This window comes from Pseudovirgaria hyperparasitica (assembly GCF_010093815.1).
Source record: "Pseudovirgaria hyperparasitica strain CBS 121739 unplaced genomic scaffold EJ05scaffold_7, whole genome shotgun sequence".
Classification (NCBI taxonomy): Eukaryota; Fungi; Ascomycota; class Dothideomycetes; order Acrospermales; family Acrospermaceae; genus Pseudovirgaria; species Pseudovirgaria hyperparasitica.
This window is the reverse complement of record NW_022985555.1, coordinates 795,312-812,006: the sequence shown is the minus strand read 5'-3', so window position 1 is coordinate 812,006 and position 16,695 is coordinate 795,312. Positions and strand designations below refer to the sequence as shown.

Below are 16,695 nucleotides of genomic sequence, written 5' to 3'. Positions count from 1 at the left end.
AGGTTGAAAGCTGGAATCGCTGTGCCCCAACGCCGCGCTATGTGGTTATCTGAAAAGTAGAGGAACAATGAAAATCATACGACTATAATTCTCCAACCAGAGCACCAATACCACCAGTTGCATTCTCTTGGAAGGCATTGATAACGAGATTGCCGGTGTCTGCACCGTGCTTCTTCCCAGCTAGGATACCAAACCGCAGGAAAACTTCAGTACATGTGACCAGTATACTGAGGACAATGAGAACAATGATGATCCAGGTGATTCTGGTCATCTTCTTGTCTGCAATGGAGTCGGAAAGAATCTCTGCGAGGTCGAGAAATACGCGACAACGCTCGTTTAAGACCTGAATACGAGGCTTGATCTCGAGATATTCGCGGACAGCGGCGTAGAGCGGATGCAAAGTCGGCTCGGCGTCCCAAAAGAAGTTTGGTACGTCGAGCATGTTCGACGAGAGGTTGACATCGACGCGACTGGTGAATAGTCGCCCTAGAATCTTTACGACGTCCTCTCGTTTCATGCCCAAATTGCCAGTCAACGCAAGACGTCGTGGGACGTATTGAGCCTCTAACATGGTGTGAGCCATGCGCTCTTCGAAGAAACTCAGTTTGGTGCTTTGCGCTATCGCGTGACTCATAGCCAGCTTAATCATATGATCTCCGCTCCTCAGTGTAATCATATCATTGAACATGCGCGGCCTGGCAATGTATGGATTGTACTCGAAATGGAACTCCTCTGTCTCAAAGTCTTCCTCTTCCTGCGGCCGAGTAACCAGGGATACACCTGTCTCTGATGATGAGAAGGTGAGGTCCGCTAGAATATCTTTCTCTTGCCTTTCCGTAAAGTTCCAAAATACCACCACACCATAGCTAAACACAAACATCTCTCCAAAGGTGGTCGCATCTGGTGCGATCCTTGGTGGTGATGAGGATCGGCGAGGGGAGTTGTCCATCGGATGATCTTCAGAATGTCGACCTCGGCCATCCTCGTCCTGTCTTTGGCCACGCCGATGATGTTCTTCACTGGCACCCACACCGTATTGTTCTGTCTCGCCAAAATATCCTTCGTGATACTCCCGTCGCTCATTTCGCTCAATCTCCTCGTCCAGTATTGATCTACCGCCCGGGTTCTTCAAGACAGGACTGCTCCGAACTCTGTAGCCATCATGACCTGGGAGAAGCGGCAGGTGATATACACAGTATAGACAATCGTCGTAAAGCTTCGTTCGAGCGCTGTGCTGCTTCTTAATAAACTCTGCCGTCGATCTCATCTTATAGGCCTGGGCTGTGCAATATGCTGTTACACGAGCCAGCTTTTCCGTTCGCTTAGCTTTAGGCATCCTCTCCGCGTAGCTTCTATCTTTCAAACCACCCATTGGGGCTCTCATCTGTTCCAGGTCTTCGTCTGTGGGTGGACCGTCCTCTTCACCTGATAGTCCAAGCTTTTCGTCATCTTCTTCAACTGTATCTGGAAGAAGAACAAGTTTTTCGGAGACCTTGGATGTTCTAGTTGGCATATGTTGCGGAACGAGACGTCCTGCGAGTTTAGGGTCTAACGGATGTCTGCCACTGGGCGTTCGTGTGTGGAGAGGTCGAGGAGGAGGGCCTCGTCTCTGAGCTGAGGGAATTTCGGAGGCGTACCCAAGAATGCCGTCTACTGTGAAGCGAGGAGGGGATGGTCGAGGTTGTACACGCCCGGATGAGGCTTCTCTAGAGTCTGTGACCTGCGCGTGGGCCATTGTCAGTCTTATTCGATACTGTGTACAAAAATTGCCGTGGTTTTGCACCAAAAGCAAGGCGCAGCTCCTTAAGACGTACCAAGACCGTTGGACCTCGCTTGGTCTTCGTCGCTGTCGCCATTGCTGATGAGATTGACTCTTTACGTCCCTGACACAGCGTAGAGTTGGAAGAGAGAAGACCTCAACCGCATTGAGGGGCTGCGATAATTGTTGGCGATAAGATTCCACGAGATCATTGGGGCACACCGTGTTAGTTGTTTTAGGCTGAGCTTGAGATCATTGAGTAGCTTTGACGAATCAGGGTGCACACGTGCTAGCCTAAAGATAGCCTAGATGCCAACTCAACACCAGTGCGGAATGTAGATAAGCCGGTGCTTGCGGAAGGCTTCGGACTGCTCACACCACTCTCTATCGCGCCCGTCCACCCCGTCGTTACTTCAACTCAGCTTGACGCGGTGTTTGGCTCGTCATCTGCGACAAAATCGCTCCGCCACATTACGGCGACGAACACCGCGGAGCCATCACAACGCTTGCGTCTCTTACAGGGCTTGGACTTGGTCCCTGCTTATTCTGTGTCGCCGAAGAAGCTTAGGGTCTGTCCCTACTGCTGAGCGGTTCCTTATTCTCATCTTCTAGCAGACGAACTATGGTAGGGTCTCAGATACCGTAAACAGCATCACCGAAGAGCTAGGATGGAATAGTCACACGTCCGATTCGCCGTGCATTCAGGGTCCTGCAACTTGACGTTACACTTGGTATGACGAAGAAGAGACATAGACGTCGTCGCTACCCTGGCTTCTCACCAATTGCATCTGTCATATGGCGCACAAACGAGCGGCTGGTGAGTCTGTACTAATTCCTTACTTTTGTGTCGATGAGCGTCCGCTCTTCGTTCACGGGTCATATGAATCCCAAGAATACAGTAAGCCTGCTGAAGCATTATATAACGGTACTGAAGCTATACGATAACAATAAAGGTACTCGTGTTGAACAGTACTGCAAAATTAATTCAAGGCAGCTTCGCATATTGCGACCAACCAGGTTCTCCGCAGATCTCCGTGGAAGCCGAGATATTGTAAGCTTTAACGACGTTCCTTGTCCAAATGACGGTCAACGGCCAGAACCCGAAACCGGAACCAATAGCGGAGTCTTTCATCAAAACTATAGGCTACTCAGGAACGGAGTGTCTATATTTCTTGCTGAGGTGTTGCACACGCAATGCTAGTGATTATTAGCATCTTGTGTAACGAGGATCAATAACCTCGTGGATCTATGAGCATTTTGAGTAACCAGATACGACGTAATCTACTAGGAATTCCGCTCATGCCTTTCGACTGATCTTGCAAGACTGCTCTACCTAAGTTCCTGTAGATATTCAACTAGTTCGGCTCCACATACATCGCTAAAGACAATTGAGGGAGTCCTCAGGAGTAGGCACCATGTCAGCATTACGATCAGGCGAATCGGTAAGTCGAATCCTTTCCAGCGGCAAAGAATCGGCAATCCTCAGAGGTACCACTTTAGCATTCATAAAGGGCAATATATGGTGATAATGCTATAACGGCTGAGGCCATCGTTTGATAGTGAATCTGCACAATGGAAAATCAGGAAGGACGAGTACGCAGTGGAGTAATATCGACCTTGAACTCGGAAAGTCATATATTGATCTTCCGAGTTACAGCAACACGATACGAACGATAAGTTTGATTCGAGTTAACGCATGACTGTGTTAGGATTCTCGATTTAAGCGACGTTGGTGTCCTCAATCTTCATAAAATAGTCCTCGAAATCCAATTGTTGTCGGAATCTGTACTTGCGGTTATAGTCGATAGGATCACATGATAATCGTACTGAGCAAGGAGTACTCGTGACGTCTTGAGTTCACATAAGTGATCCTTGTCTTGGTTCTTCACTATGTGAATCAAGGCAATGAAGCACAGATGTGATCCAAGATAGTCTCCAAGAGCGGGATTGGAACATCCTAGTAAAATCTATATAATCAGAGCTTGACTGCAGCTGCTATAATCGTTTACGAAGACTCAAAGATACATGTAAGACCCATCGGTACTATAACTTAATGTAGACACTTTCTAATACTAGCCTCATCGATTAAGTGTAAAAGTGCTTCATCTTCAATATGAGCCAACAAGAAGGATCGCCTTAGGATCATGATATCAATAATGAGATCCCTGAACATTGGTTGAAAAATCGATTTTCGGAGTCCAATCAGACCGCCAACCCCAAATTTACTTTCAGGAGGTATGTTCTGTTTCCTATGTTCTACAGTTGTGAAGACATACGAGATTACGAGATGTCAAAATATAGGATCTATGTATCACACATACACGAAATCTTCACGTTTTCGTTTCATATCCTCTACGCAAGCTTCGCCGTTTTAATCTCTACCTTCCGAATAGATTGTTCCTCACACTTCTCAGTCCATCCCTCCATAGCTTTCATTTTAGCGTCTATGTTCATGTATTTGTGGGTTTGAATTTGGATAAGAGTTTCATGATACATAAAGACATGGTTACATTATGCACAACCTTTGGAGAAGTCTCTGCGAGGAGTAATGCCTAGTATACGAGTGATAGCCAAGCTGGATGCATCCTCTGCTTGCTTAAACTGAACAGGATACCGACAATCTTTCTCAACCTCAATCATAGTAGCCCAAAATCTTATTGGCCCTCCAACATACTTCTCTCTCGCCCGGCGTCAACCCCTCCTCCTCCCCATCCCACATCTCTAGCCCCACCGCTCTTCTCTACCAGCACAATGTTAGTTGTCTAGACATATTCCAAGTCTCTCAAAGCGTAACTTACTCCATCCGCCTCTATCAAGCCCTCAAGCTCTGCCACCTGCACACGCCCAACATGCGCCCCCTCTCCACCACCGCCACCAAAATCTGGACTCGGCTCACCGCTAACAAACGCAGCCCTCTGCCGCACCAAGTAGCGCGCATTTGCCTCGGTCAACGGACACGCTGGGATATACAATACACTCGCATCGCTCGTCCCCGTATGCTGCGCGTCAACCGCATGAACAGTATCGCAGTGCCACGCCACATAGTCCCCCGGCTGGACATCCGGCATCGCCACCATCGTGCTCGCAAGCTGAAGATGCGGATGCAGCGCCGGCGAGAGCTCCATGCCGCGTCCCGGTGCGGCACCGTGCAGCCACGCGCTCGGCACATGCTCGAGCGCCCAATTATCCGCGTGAAGATACGTAGGATCATCATGCCCAACAAGCGGGCGGAAGAACGGCCGCAGTAGGAAATACGCCGTCGTCTTGACCAGTAGTGGATTCACACGTAGACTGCCTTGTCCTGCGCGCGCCGTGCTGAGCGCGAGCCAGCCCTGGCTCATGCGGAACGCGCTGCATGCACCGACGCCGGCGTGCAGATCCGAGACGACACGTAGACGTACTTCTGCGTCCCAGGGGTCGAAGCTCTCCCAGTTGCCACGCCAGACGGGGCTATAGACGCCAGTACGACCACCGTAACCGGAGGGGTGCCAGCGCTCGACAGAGCCGCCATCGATATGAGGACCCAGGGCGAAGCTGGTGTCGCCTGGGAGGCGGATGCGGAGACGATCGGCGTAGGTCAAGGGGTGCTTAGTGGAGAGCGGAGTGCTGGTGGAGGAAGTGGTGTGCCATAGGGACATAAGGAAGCGGGATGTGTGTAGGAGATTTGGATGCGCTCGGGCGAGGAGTTGGGCGCGGGACCAGTAGAGTTCGAATACTTGCGGATTGTGGGCGGGGAATGCTACGGGGAGTGAGTGAGTAGGTGAGAGTGTAGAGACGAGTGAGTGAGAAGAAATCGGAACCTGTGCAACGAACCTTTTGTTTGTGGGTTTTCTTTAATATACGTGCTCAAGCCATCTTTCCACTCCTTGGCCTCCTGCTCATCGACCACACCCCTGATAACAGCGATGCCCGTCTCCTTATACCTCCTCAACAACTCCCCGGACACAGTACCGCTTTCCACATCCTTGAAGTCGATCTCCGGCACGATACTACTCCCCAATCTTTTAACTCTCTCCACATCCGTATTCAACTCCGCTAACAGCCTCCTCCAGCTCGCCACTACCTTATCCTCATTCCCCGCGATGAGCTGGGCTTTGATGCTCGCATACTCCGGCTCAAGTGGCGCAAACTCCTGTCCTGAGAGACTTGAAAATGCGTCTGAGATGTCGCCGGCGCGTTTATGTGTTGCAGCTTGTGTTGCAGTAGTGCTGTGAAACGTTCTTGAAGGACAATATACTAAACGGAGTGAGACAAGACATGGGCGGAGAAGACGATTCATGGTTGATGTATCCAAGTTCGATCTTTCTGTGCTGAGACCGGTATCAATTTCAATATTCTGTGCCTGATAGTGGTTCCATGCCGAATCTTATAACCTGCAAATCAACGTTGCAAGAGACGCGCATGCACAACGGAGCATCGAGACGTGTCGTCTGGCGTCGGATGCACTACTACATGGAGTTAGATTACCGCCCAAACCGCGGCTTTTGCAGTACTGCTTCTGCGACGATATGCTGAGATATGCGCCATAGGAGCCCCGCCAAGGCCGACCGACCCCACGCTATCAACACATGGCTATCCGGCTATTCTTGTACACTCTCCCGGAACGACGGGCAGTTTATCCGGCGACTGTTCGCAAACCCCTGACCGTCCATACTGTACATACAGTATGCGACATGACTCACCCGAAAGTTGCAACCGAGTAGCAGCGAACTAAGACCTTCAAGCGATGATGGCGAACCATTGGCAGCTGCCTTGGGCGTTCTGAAGCCATTACTGGCTCGTTGAGACACGTAGACCACGGGATAGGACTGGGGTATCCTTGATTACCCCAGAAGCGAGGCGTGCAAGGCTAGAAGCGATCCGGAGAACCGGCAGAATGGGCCGTGTAGAACGAGAGTGTGTGCCAGGCAGGGTGCGAACAGATGAATCGAGTGGTTCAAGAACCGAGTGCCCGCAATGTCCCTATGGCTTCTTCTGTGACTTCGTCTTTACTTTCGATCTGGCTTCAACAACGCACGATGACGACCTCGAAACTGCCTCAGGACTTCGTCTGGGGCTTTGCAACTGCGGCGTAAGTCTCACGCTCGCCCGCATCCATCTGTCTAGCTATTCACTATTCACCATCATATCTACCGAGACCTAGAGTCTCAACAACCTGACCACTACCATATGACCCTTTCCAAGTACTCTCCCTTGCGAACCCTATAATAACAACCACAGCTACCAAATCGAAGGCGCCCCACACACCGACGGCCGCCTCGACAGCATCTGGGACACATTCAGTCACACGCCCGGTAAAACTGCCGGTGGTGACACCGGCGACGTCGCCTGCGACAGCTACCACCGTGCAGCCGACGACATCCGCCTCCTCCGCGAACTGGGTGCAAAGGTCTACCGCTTCAGTATCTCGTGGCCGCGCGTAATCCCTCTCGGTGGGCGCGACGACCCTGTCAATGCAGCCGGTCTGGCCTACTACAAGACGCTTGTCGTGGACCTAATCGCCGCGGGCATCGCGCCATGGATTACGCTGTACCACTGGGACTTACCCGAAGCACTGGAGGCGCGATACGGCGGGATGCGCAACGGAGCCGAGTTTATAGCCGACTACACGCGATTTGCGCGGGTCATGTTTGAAGCCCTGCCGGAGTGTAAGTTTTGGGTAACATTTAATGAGCCATGGTGTAGCAGTGTGCTGGGGTATAGTACCGGGCTGTTTGCGCCAGGGCGCACGTCAGATCGCACGGTGAGTGAGGAGGGTGATAGTAGTACAGAGCCGTGGATCGTTGGGCATCATATGTTGCTTGCGCATGCGAGTGCGGTCAAGGTGTATCGTGAGGAGTTCAAGGCGCGCGATGGTGGCCAGATTGGAATCACGCTGAATGGTGAGATTACATCTTCACATAGGTCGATTGTCTAAATGGATAGATGTGATATATTGATACGGTCACGCTGCTGATACGCACCACTTAGGCGACTGGGCCGAGCCCTGGGACGCCGCTGACCCTCTGGACGTCGAAGCCTGCGAACGCAAGATGGAATTTGCGACGGCATGGTTCGGCGACCCGATCTACTTCGGCACATACCCGGCCAGCATGCGGGCGCAACTGGGCGTACGCCTTCCCAAGTTTACCGACGCGGAGGCCGCACTCGTGCGTGGCAGCAACGACTTCTACGGTATGAATCACTACTGCGCGCACTACATCCGGCACCGGGACGAGCCCGCAACCGCCGACGACTACGCCGGCAACGTGGATATTCTGCCGACGAACAAAGCGGGCGACGAGATTGGGCCGGCGACGCAGTCTGTGTGGCTGCGGCCGCATGCGCCGGGGTTCAGAAAGCTGTTGTGCTGGCTGAGCGCACGGTATGGACGGCCGGTCATGTACGTGACGGAGAATGGGACGAGCGTGGCGGGCGAGAACGGCCTTGCGGTGGAGGACTTACTGCAAGACGAGTTTCGCTGCAGGTATTTCGAGGAGTATATCACGGCCATGGCGGATGCACGAGCGATTGATGGGGTGGATGTCAGGGGATATACGGCGTGGAGTCTACTAGAGTGAGTCATTACGCGCCGGCGGCGGCCTCCCCAGATGGTTCGACGGGATGCTGTGCAGGCATTCATGTGGGTAGTCGTGATGCTGTGTACGGATGTGCTAATATTGATTCTGTAGTAACTTCGAATGGGCAGAGGGATATGAAACACGTTTTGGAGTGACATATGTCGACTATGCGGGCGGCCAAAAGCGGTATCCTAAGAAGAGCGCACGTGTGATTGGACAAGTCTTCGACAGATTGATCGAGAAAGCGTAGTTAGAAGGAGCTTTGGGCGTTATTGCGCAAGCTTGACTCTGCATTCGCACGCCATTTGGTTGCGCGATATCGAGCATGATCAATAATCGCGCTGACATATGAGCTTCACGCAACATGCTCAAGAGATAGATGAATAAAAAACACATGTTCGTATGCCGGCGCGTCTCTTGCATTTATGTCTATAATGGAGCAATGTAGACATAAACTTGCCATAGCTTGAATGGAGTGCTCGAATACGAAAAGTCCGTGGCAGCATTTCGCAATTTACTATTCTAATATAGATAGCTAAACGGAGCTATACCGTTTACCCCTGACGTAATAGAATAGTGATAGAATAACATTCACTTAGCAGCGCTTCCCTTAATAGTTCTAAAGATGAGTATACAAAGTTATGTGGTCGATTATCTAACCATGTGATTCAAGCACGACTTAAAGCATCTATTTTGATATTTACGTACCTAACTTCTAGTAGTTCTATATAAATAAGTCTAATATATCTACTTCGAAGCTATATACTCGATTTAGGCAATCCATCCTCAAATTTCTTCGCCTTCAAGTACGTGTTCTGTGACAAATGGTCGGCAGATTAGAACCGCAAGCAGCGCACTGTCGCATACCACATCCGTGATCCGCTGACAGGAAGTGATGAGCTGGAAATACTGGAATGCACTAAGGCGACTGACAGGCCCAGCATGCATGAGGAAACAGACTGCAAAGAAACTTTCATCACGCATTGCTGGTTGGAAAGATCGGGGGCTGAGACTGGATTGCGAATGTTCTTTCTGATGACCGTAACACACGAACGTTTCCAGACGCAGTCATACCACGTTGTTAATATAAGGAGTCATGTGCTTAAGGGGGCAGATGAAAGTGAAGAAGTCAACCCAACAAAAGTGGGTCTTAGCAAAGACTGTTCTATATCATATTTGTTGTCGTTGGACGTGATTGGCTCGATTCATTGTAAGAAGGCTTAGATAATCTATAGACATTAGACCTAGCAAAGTGGGGCTCGATAGCCTGACAGCCGAAGGCGCACGGAAATTCGAAGAATTTCACAGAATGTGCCCCTCTTTCCGGGAAAATATTCTTTGAAACATGAGCCAAACATGCCCTAACCTCCCAATGGTCTAGTTGGTTCATGGCGTCTGACTGTAATAGCAATTGTTATCAGAATGTCCCCTGTTCGATTCAGGGTTGGGAGATGTGTTTTTATCAATTTTTGCCTCCATTCTAAATGAATTGTCAACGTTCTCTTTGCTAGACGCGTATTATGCCATGCCTGTCCACTCCCTTCTAGAGAGTACTTATGCTCTGGCCAAACTAATTACACTTTGGTCTAGGTTTTTAAACCCTACATGACTATCGCCTTCCCAGTGTATTGACGCTATGGAGCTCTATAATTCGTACTAGTAGTTCCCATGTTTGACGCAAGAATACCACCAGATCGTCGATAGAACGAACCACATCGTAACGTAAGTTAAGTCCTTATTATTTCTAGCTCACCAATATTTCGAAAAGTATTCTCTTCTTCTTCATTGGCATACATCAGCTTTCGGCCTGTGTATGCCGGCGCACTGGATGCCGATACATGTCCAGCAGATAGCGTCGAACCATTGATGGCGCGCTGCTCAACTAAATGCCGAGGAATTCGAGACTACCGCAAATGTCTAGCTCATCACCCTTCTTTCTTCATACATGCGAAGTGCAAAGGTCAGCGATCCGTAGAGTCCTTGGGACTTAAGCATAAATACACGCTAGTTATACAGGGTCAACGCCTAACCTACGTGTCTGTATCTTCTCAATCAACTTCCTACATAACATTTGAGTATTGCTTATCTAGGTATGTATTCGACACAACGATCCTTTCTGTTTCACTACCGGTTGCTCTTGATGGTTGTACATATCACTAATGTACAATCAGATTATTCTCTGTGGCTCTCCATAGTATAGTCCCTGTTGCATATGTTCTCCGGCAGCATCTTTGTCCTCGCTTGCAGACAGCAGTAGCGGTGATATCCAAGTCCAGAGATGAAATAAATGTAACAAGTGCTCACAACATACAGGACCCAAGTCGTACACGAACGAAATGCTAACTCATCACAGCGCCTCTAGACTTTTGATACATCTGTCTGTAACGCCGGTTCCAATAACAGGATACCATGACCCTGAGTGGCCTATATTCAGGATCCATTGATTGGCCAAGTATTCGTCTGTCTAGTACCATTCAACCTATATTCGGGCCCATCTGATGCGCCAAGTATTTGCCTGTTTGGTAGGTTCAAACGTGGAGCATCCAATAGGTACCCCTGGTCCTCCGTGGATCTTGCAACGATTTCTTTGAGCTCTAGAAAGAGCTGTCGGGATGTTAGCCTCTTGGTTTGATCGATGACTAGCATGCTCTCCATAATTATATCGATCAGATCATGGATAGCTTGTGAGCAGCGTTTGTTCTTGCGGAGTTTCGATGCCCATTTCTCGACACCGATGGTCACAATGGCCTTCGTGTCCCCATTACGATGGACTATCTCATAAAACTTGTCATCGTCGATTTTAAGGGAATTCATCTTGCTACGGGCTTCGGCAAAGTCCTCCGTGGCCTGATTACCGAGTATGAGCCAGGTAATATACTCCATAAAAACACATCCGAGACTCCAAGTATCATACTTTCGGGACACTGCTATTCGCAGCGCACATTCTGGAGGCTCATAAGTTGGGGTAGCTTGGGCGGTCGTCGGGCGGACTTTTGAGCGGGAATCGCGACCGTGGAATCTTCCCATGCCTGAGATGCTTAGCTAGAGCACCGAACAAGGATCAGCGTGAAAGGAAGCACTCACCGAAATCTGCAATCTGCAAGACCCCTCCATCTAGATCTGAAAACCACAAGAAGTTCTCTGGTTTGATATCGCCGTGGCGTCCAAAGTGCTTTTCATGGTCAATTACTCCTAGCCTCTCGTTCTGGTGATCGAGCCTATCAGATAGGGGAAGGGTAGGATGAGTAGTATAGTTATGTATTAGTGATAAGGCTTGCGCGATACCTTTCATTTGCTGCAAAGACCACAAGACTGTGCTTTGGTCGAATTTGGGGTGCTCTTTTGTTTCCCAATATTGGCGAAGATTTGCATCAGCCCAGTGGAACATGAGATGTGGTTGGCCCCTGAAAGTGAAGGTGTCCAGAAGCTGTACCAAGTGGGCATTTTTGCGGACTCCCAATTTTCGCAAGATGCTCACTTCCTTTTCGAATTCTTGAAGGTCTCCAGAGTTCAATCTTTTGACAGCCACGTACCTTCGACGCGGCTACAGGTATGTTAGCCTTATTTGCAGCAGCTGCGCCTTGAGCTAAACGCTCACCTCCTGCGATTCCTCCTCCCAAAAATTGTGATGAGAGGGATGTAGTCGGCGCTTCACCACCTCACTGTAGCCGCCTCTATCGTTCTCAACAGGTCTGTGATCTTGATCATCCCACACATATGGCAAGATCGTGTCATTTGATAGCTGTCCTTTTGGCTTATACCTATCAAAAACTGGTGCAAGCATCCTGAATTGATATTGTCCGAAGTCTTTCAGATCTGACTGTGCCCATCTTCTCATTGCTTCCACGGTCGTTTTTGCTTCATCATTCCGGGCTAGACAAAATTTCTTCTCGCCGATCCTATTACTCACTGGAGTCCTTACCAGTGGCAAGTCTCTGTCCGACAGCCCATCGTCCAGAAGATTGCAAATTTCACTGTCCTTTTTGCCACGGAGAAGAGTCGCGAACAACGATATTGCTGTGGTACAGATCTGCTCTGTATATCTCGTGACTAAATCAGTGGTTCCCCTTTTCTTCAAGCTGCGCACGTGCAGAAACACTCGTTCTGCGGTAATTATTGATCTCTGTTCTGAAATCGGAACATAGTAGCCCCAACCCTCATTATCTGATGATTGTTCTGCTTCTCCAATAAGCTCTCGTAGTTTCTCTGCAATATCGACATCGCTTGATTCACTGTCTGATTCGACCATTGTCGGTAAGGGCAAGTGGCTTATTTATTCACAATGGTTGGAAGAGAATAGAAATATGAGACGAATTATATCGTCTAAGGTTGACAACAGCAATTCTAGCTCTAAGAATATGACAGTGCAACTCAAAGACAGGAGTTTGGTGACCGATACGCGGTACGGTGCGGCTCTTGTAGATAAACTGGGAGTAAAGGAGTGAAGGACTAGTCAGTGGTGCGTGAGATAGGCAACAGCTTTTTCTCTGTCTTATATTGGTAGATGTGGCAGGGAACATGGAGTGGAGCCAATCCAAATTCAAGCTCGCGACCGGTCAAGACAAGGCAGACGTGGAGATTGGAACTGATGACTCGATTTGATCCCTCAGAAGGGTATCAGGCAAACTGCATAGAGCCCGACAGTCCAAGCCTGTATTGAGAGGGGGTCAGGTGCGGCCCCTCATTCGTAATGAATAGTAGGTGGGGTTATAGACGAGGGAAAGGCTATGGGGGGCTGCTGATGTGCTGGGCTTGCATTGATGCAGTAGGGGGTGGTTCAACCACTCATATCTAGGTCCTGGACATCCATGCAAACCAGTCTAGCCGAGATCGTATAGCTTGTCATGCACCTAAGTCTGTCATTGTCTCCAGCAGGCATCATTCCGTCTTTTCAAGGTGTTGTTAGGTCGGTTCGGGAGACATCGTCCAATTCCTCACCTTGCTCAAGATCGGCTCTGTGGTCCTGCGGCGTAGTTCAACCTTACCATCTCCACTGCCACGATCTGGTCCATGGTACAAAGGAAGTTGGTATTGGTCCGGGGTCTTTGTACAATACTGCCACAAGATCCACAGAGCGATAGTGAAGAGTGTAAGAGGAACAGAGATGGCAGCGAGAAGCCAAGTGCTTCTTGATATTTCTATACCACCATTGTCGTTCGTTTTGATAAATTCAGTGGAAAAGAAATTCTTCGAATCACTGTTAGTGCCGAAGTGAAAGGTATCTTTCGTGGACTTACAGCTACGATTGTCGTTGGCAGATATATGAGACTTATGACGGTCAGAGCCTTCATGGCTGCTGCATCTGTTGTACTTTTTTTCTACGTCATTGTGAGGTTACACCGGTACGTAAGGGCTCATTCGATACTCACTGTTAGTTCATGCATTGCCTGGCTCTCAAGATGAGACTGCTCCGCCAGCAACACCAAAGCTTTGTTATCCTCATAGTTCAACAAATCAGAGAGCTTTTACAGTCAACAACGTTCGTCATTTTTCGAGTAGAGAGCTACATACCATCTTTCGGACGGACCTCGCTCGCTCGCGCAGGTTCACTGTACATTCCAATAGAGCATCAATCTGGCTGATTTGCTCGCCCATCGCTGCAATCTTATCATCGCATTGACAGAGGCCGATCGATATGTGCTGGTGTGCTTTGCAAGATATTGCACAGACCTTCATAAGTCCCATTACGTTCCTCCTAGACAGAGAGAACATTGCATTTAGGTCCGTGATGTAGTCCTCGAGATCCTGTAGCTTTTGACGATCATTGAAGCTGATTTTTATGTCAATGCCGGGAGCTATCGACGCACTCTCTCCGACCATAGTGTCAGACACAGAGCCAGTATCCGTCAGGACTGCTTTGTTAAGCTTATTGGATTAGCATAGATTCTATATTTTAGATTAGAAGTGATTCATGCCAGTCAATCGACAGACATGGCCATGTGAGTGACATACCAGTTGACGTAGCTCTGTTTCAATCCAGGCCATATAATCAGGCCAGTTGCTGAGACCTTCTTCGACAAGAGCGATGTGTAAGTTCCATGGATTCGAATCAATCTCCTCCATAAAAGAGACCATGTTTTCAATATTCGCAAGAATCAACTTTGTCGCACTCGAGGGCGCAATGACCAGGGACAACGATTCGAAAGTGGGGCCTAAGACTGGTACATCGGTCATACCACTCATCAGTCTAGAGTTACAATTCTGAAAGTTCTGATAGACCCCGCTCTGTCTGATCGACCAGGGTGAACGTTCTTGAAGACGATTCGTGAACTCTACACGTCGAACAATGTATGCAATTTCTGCCCTCGATCAGTCATCTAATGCGAAAAATGATTACAGAATACGGTCTAGCGATGATTCTAGTGGTCAATCTACACCAGGGCGTGGCTAGACTTAACCAGACGTCCTCGCCTACGTCCCACTTACCATATGATCCTTGAGTCATCTGCTGCCACTTGAATCCGGGAAAACTCTGTTCATTGTTTTCAGTCGTGATTCCGAGGACCATCATAAGTCTCCAGATGTGGTTGAACACGTCATGTGATTGTATGAAGGCTTCAAACATCGTTCGACTGATGTTCAAGTTCGACCACGATCGGTGCTGGCCAATGGTGAATAGGCGTGTGCGAGGACAATCCTAGGTAGAGGTCATTCTCTGTCTGCGTATGCCCACATCGACTCATACTCACCTTATTCAAGTCCTCCAGTTGGCTTATATCATGGATATTCTCCAAGTTTGGGGACACTGTTTGCCCTGATTCGAGGTGTCCTCCAAACCCCACGTATGTCAGCTCTTGCATATCATTCGATCTATTAAAGATGCGACCAGCCATCGTTTCAATTGTTTCACGGAACGTAGCATTTCTGAACCCAGTGAGCGTTTCCATTGTTTGAACGTGCAGAAGCCGTTGTAGTATCTGTGGGATGCTCCTTTCCTTGAGGTTTTGACATACACTTCATTCCCTCCCATTCCGTGCTCTGATATCTGGAGCGGGGCATGATGTGCACCAATTACAATTAGATGCAAGCCAAAGTAGCTGCATAAGCGAACAGCACAGCAACACGTCACAGAGCTGTGAGCCTTGAAGCGACATTGGGCCCATGAAAAGGTACGTCCGGCTGATTCCGTGGCATATCGATACTGAGGTTGTACGGGACAGTAATACACATATAAGGAAATTTGAGTATCTGGCAAAGCTGATACTGACAGTTAGTGGACTCATGAAACTCGTGTCTTGAACTTTGATCCCATCAGAAACTTGTGTCTGGAACTTTGATGCCATGGAAGTCTGTATAGTAGAAGGGTCTTTTACAAAGTATAGTACTAGGACATTAGTCTGGGAACATTTCAGGTAAATTTCATGTGAAGTGCTCCCAGACTAATGTCCGTTACTATACCTTGAAAAGGGTGTTCACCGCGCCTTCTCTATATGCATTGACGCGAAGTAATTTCTAGCGCAGTAATAATCCTCTGCTACTCCCTGGGAACTATCTGTACAAGGCTGAACACGCTCTGATCTCATCCTGTACCCTTTCTGTGAGCTGCCGGCATGTAGGCTCGCCAGAGACTGACCTACATTGGTGAGGACCCCTTTGTCTGGAGAAGCGTATATCCTGTAGTGATTCATGCGCAGCTAGTGAAGTCAATACAATGATTTTCAGGTGGGAAGGTCCAGATCGCACACCTTCACTTGAAAGTCCTTCTCGTACCTTCTTTCAAGACAGGTGATTAATTTCCGTGGATCGACATAACGAGCCTCTATCGTTTGTTGGTGCTGTTGATGCTGAATAGACATGGCGGGCAACGCTGAAATTTTGGAGTATGGGGGCGAGAATGTTCGTTTCTCAACTGGGGAAGAAGTAGATTATAACAAGCAAATTGGTGTAAGATTGTGGCCGAGCGGAAGAGGACACTGTCGCATCGTGGCACTGCGCCAAGTAGCTGCATCATGCAGCCAGGACAGGGGTGGGGGCCCCTTGATCAATACAACAGCTTTCAGTGGCGCTTGCGCCAAATTCTTGCCCATCAAGCAAGGACACATGGAGGCGCAGTGATCCCTCTCTCTTCTTCTTTGTCAGTTGGACGTAGTTGGATCCGTTCGTGCAAACCGATCGATTTCTTCCTGGCATGATCGTTTAGCTCGGTGGTGACTAGACCTTCATGAGAGTGCCTACATCTGTGACTTCCTCCGGAGTGTTGATTATGACCTTGCCGTTCCGCATCTACAATATTAGTCAGATAGTTCTTGTTCAAAGGACGGTACACCGGCCCGGCGGTTCAGCTTACGTACCTTGATGGAATAGTCTTTCTTCGGAAATCTCTCGTCCAGGAGAGCTTTCAACCTTGCCCCATCGATGTACCTTCGTACAGCTTTC

At 49.0% G+C, this 16,695-nt stretch overlaps 6 protein-coding genes and 1 non-coding gene across 7 annotated transcripts; 2 read left to right on the top strand and 5 right to left on the bottom strand.

Annotated features, from left to right (window-relative positions):
- Positions 1-82: 82 nt before the first annotated feature.
- EJ05DRAFT_464434 (YagE family protein-like protein) lies at positions 83-2,135 on the bottom strand (the record flags this gene model as incomplete). Its single annotated transcript, XM_033742747.1, has 3 exons — positions 1,815-2,135; positions 1,021-1,720; positions 83-972 (listed from the first exon to the last, which is right to left on the bottom strand). The coding sequence occupies exons 1-3, from the start codon at positions 1,854-1,856 to the stop codon at positions 83-85; spliced, it is 1,632 nt and encodes a 543-aa protein (XP_033601030.1). The 5' UTR covers positions 1,857-2,135.
- Positions 2,136-4,210: 2,075 nt separating this feature from the next.
- On the bottom strand, positions 4,211-6,139 carry EJ05DRAFT_452106 (DUF1479-domain-containing protein). The gene is made up of 3 exons (XM_033742407.1): positions 5,573-6,139; positions 4,558-5,498; positions 4,211-4,499 (listed from the first exon to the last, which is right to left on the bottom strand). Exons 1-3 carry the CDS (start codon positions 6,036-6,038, stop codon positions 4,392-4,394), a joined length of 1,515 nt encoding a protein of 504 aa, XP_033601029.1. The 5' UTR covers positions 6,039-6,139; the 3' UTR covers positions 4,211-4,391.
- A 540-nt stretch (positions 6,140-6,679) lies between these two features.
- Positions 6,680-8,820, top strand: EJ05DRAFT_475883 (beta-glucosidase; the record flags this gene model as incomplete). The annotated part of the gene is made up of 4 exons (XM_033743912.1): positions 6,680-6,830; positions 6,980-7,641; positions 7,730-8,315; positions 8,431-8,820. Coding segments are annotated over 4 exons (1,538 nt in total), but the record flags the coding sequence as incomplete, so codon positions are not given.
- Positions 8,821-9,685: 865 nt separating this feature from the next.
- On the top strand, positions 9,686-9,771 carry EJ05DRAFT_t39. The gene has a single exon. It is a non-coding gene; the product is annotated as a tRNA-Tyr (tRNA).
- An 843-nt stretch (positions 9,772-10,614) lies between these two features.
- EJ05DRAFT_355846 (kinase-like protein) lies at positions 10,615-12,894 on the bottom strand. The gene is made up of 3 exons (XM_033741037.1): positions 11,918-12,894; positions 11,404-11,863; positions 10,615-11,348 (listed from the first exon to the last, which is right to left on the bottom strand). Exons 1-3 carry the CDS (start codon positions 12,566-12,568, stop codon positions 10,750-10,752), a joined length of 1,710 nt encoding a protein of 569 aa, XP_033601027.1. The 5' UTR covers positions 12,569-12,894; the 3' UTR covers positions 10,615-10,749.
- A 327-nt stretch (positions 12,895-13,221) lies between these two features.
- On the bottom strand, positions 13,222-15,206 carry EJ05DRAFT_500092 (uncharacterized protein; the record flags this gene model as incomplete). The annotated part of the gene is made up of 7 exons (XM_033746945.1): positions 13,222-13,506; positions 13,557-13,637; positions 13,689-13,781; positions 13,831-14,184; positions 14,272-14,618; positions 14,746-14,956; positions 15,009-15,206. The coding sequence occupies 7 exons, from the start codon at positions 15,204-15,206 to the stop codon at positions 13,222-13,224; spliced, it is 1,569 nt and encodes a 522-aa protein (XP_033601026.1).
- Positions 15,207-15,807: 601 nt separating this feature from the next.
- On the bottom strand, positions 15,808-16,115 carry EJ05DRAFT_500091 (uncharacterized protein; the record flags this gene model as incomplete). The annotated part of the gene is made up of 3 exons (XM_033746944.1): positions 15,808-15,843; positions 15,897-15,953; positions 16,005-16,115. The coding sequence occupies 3 exons, from the start codon at positions 16,113-16,115 to the stop codon at positions 15,808-15,810; spliced, it is 204 nt and encodes a 67-aa protein (XP_033601025.1).
- Between the last annotated feature and the right edge of the window lie 580 nt (positions 16,116-16,695).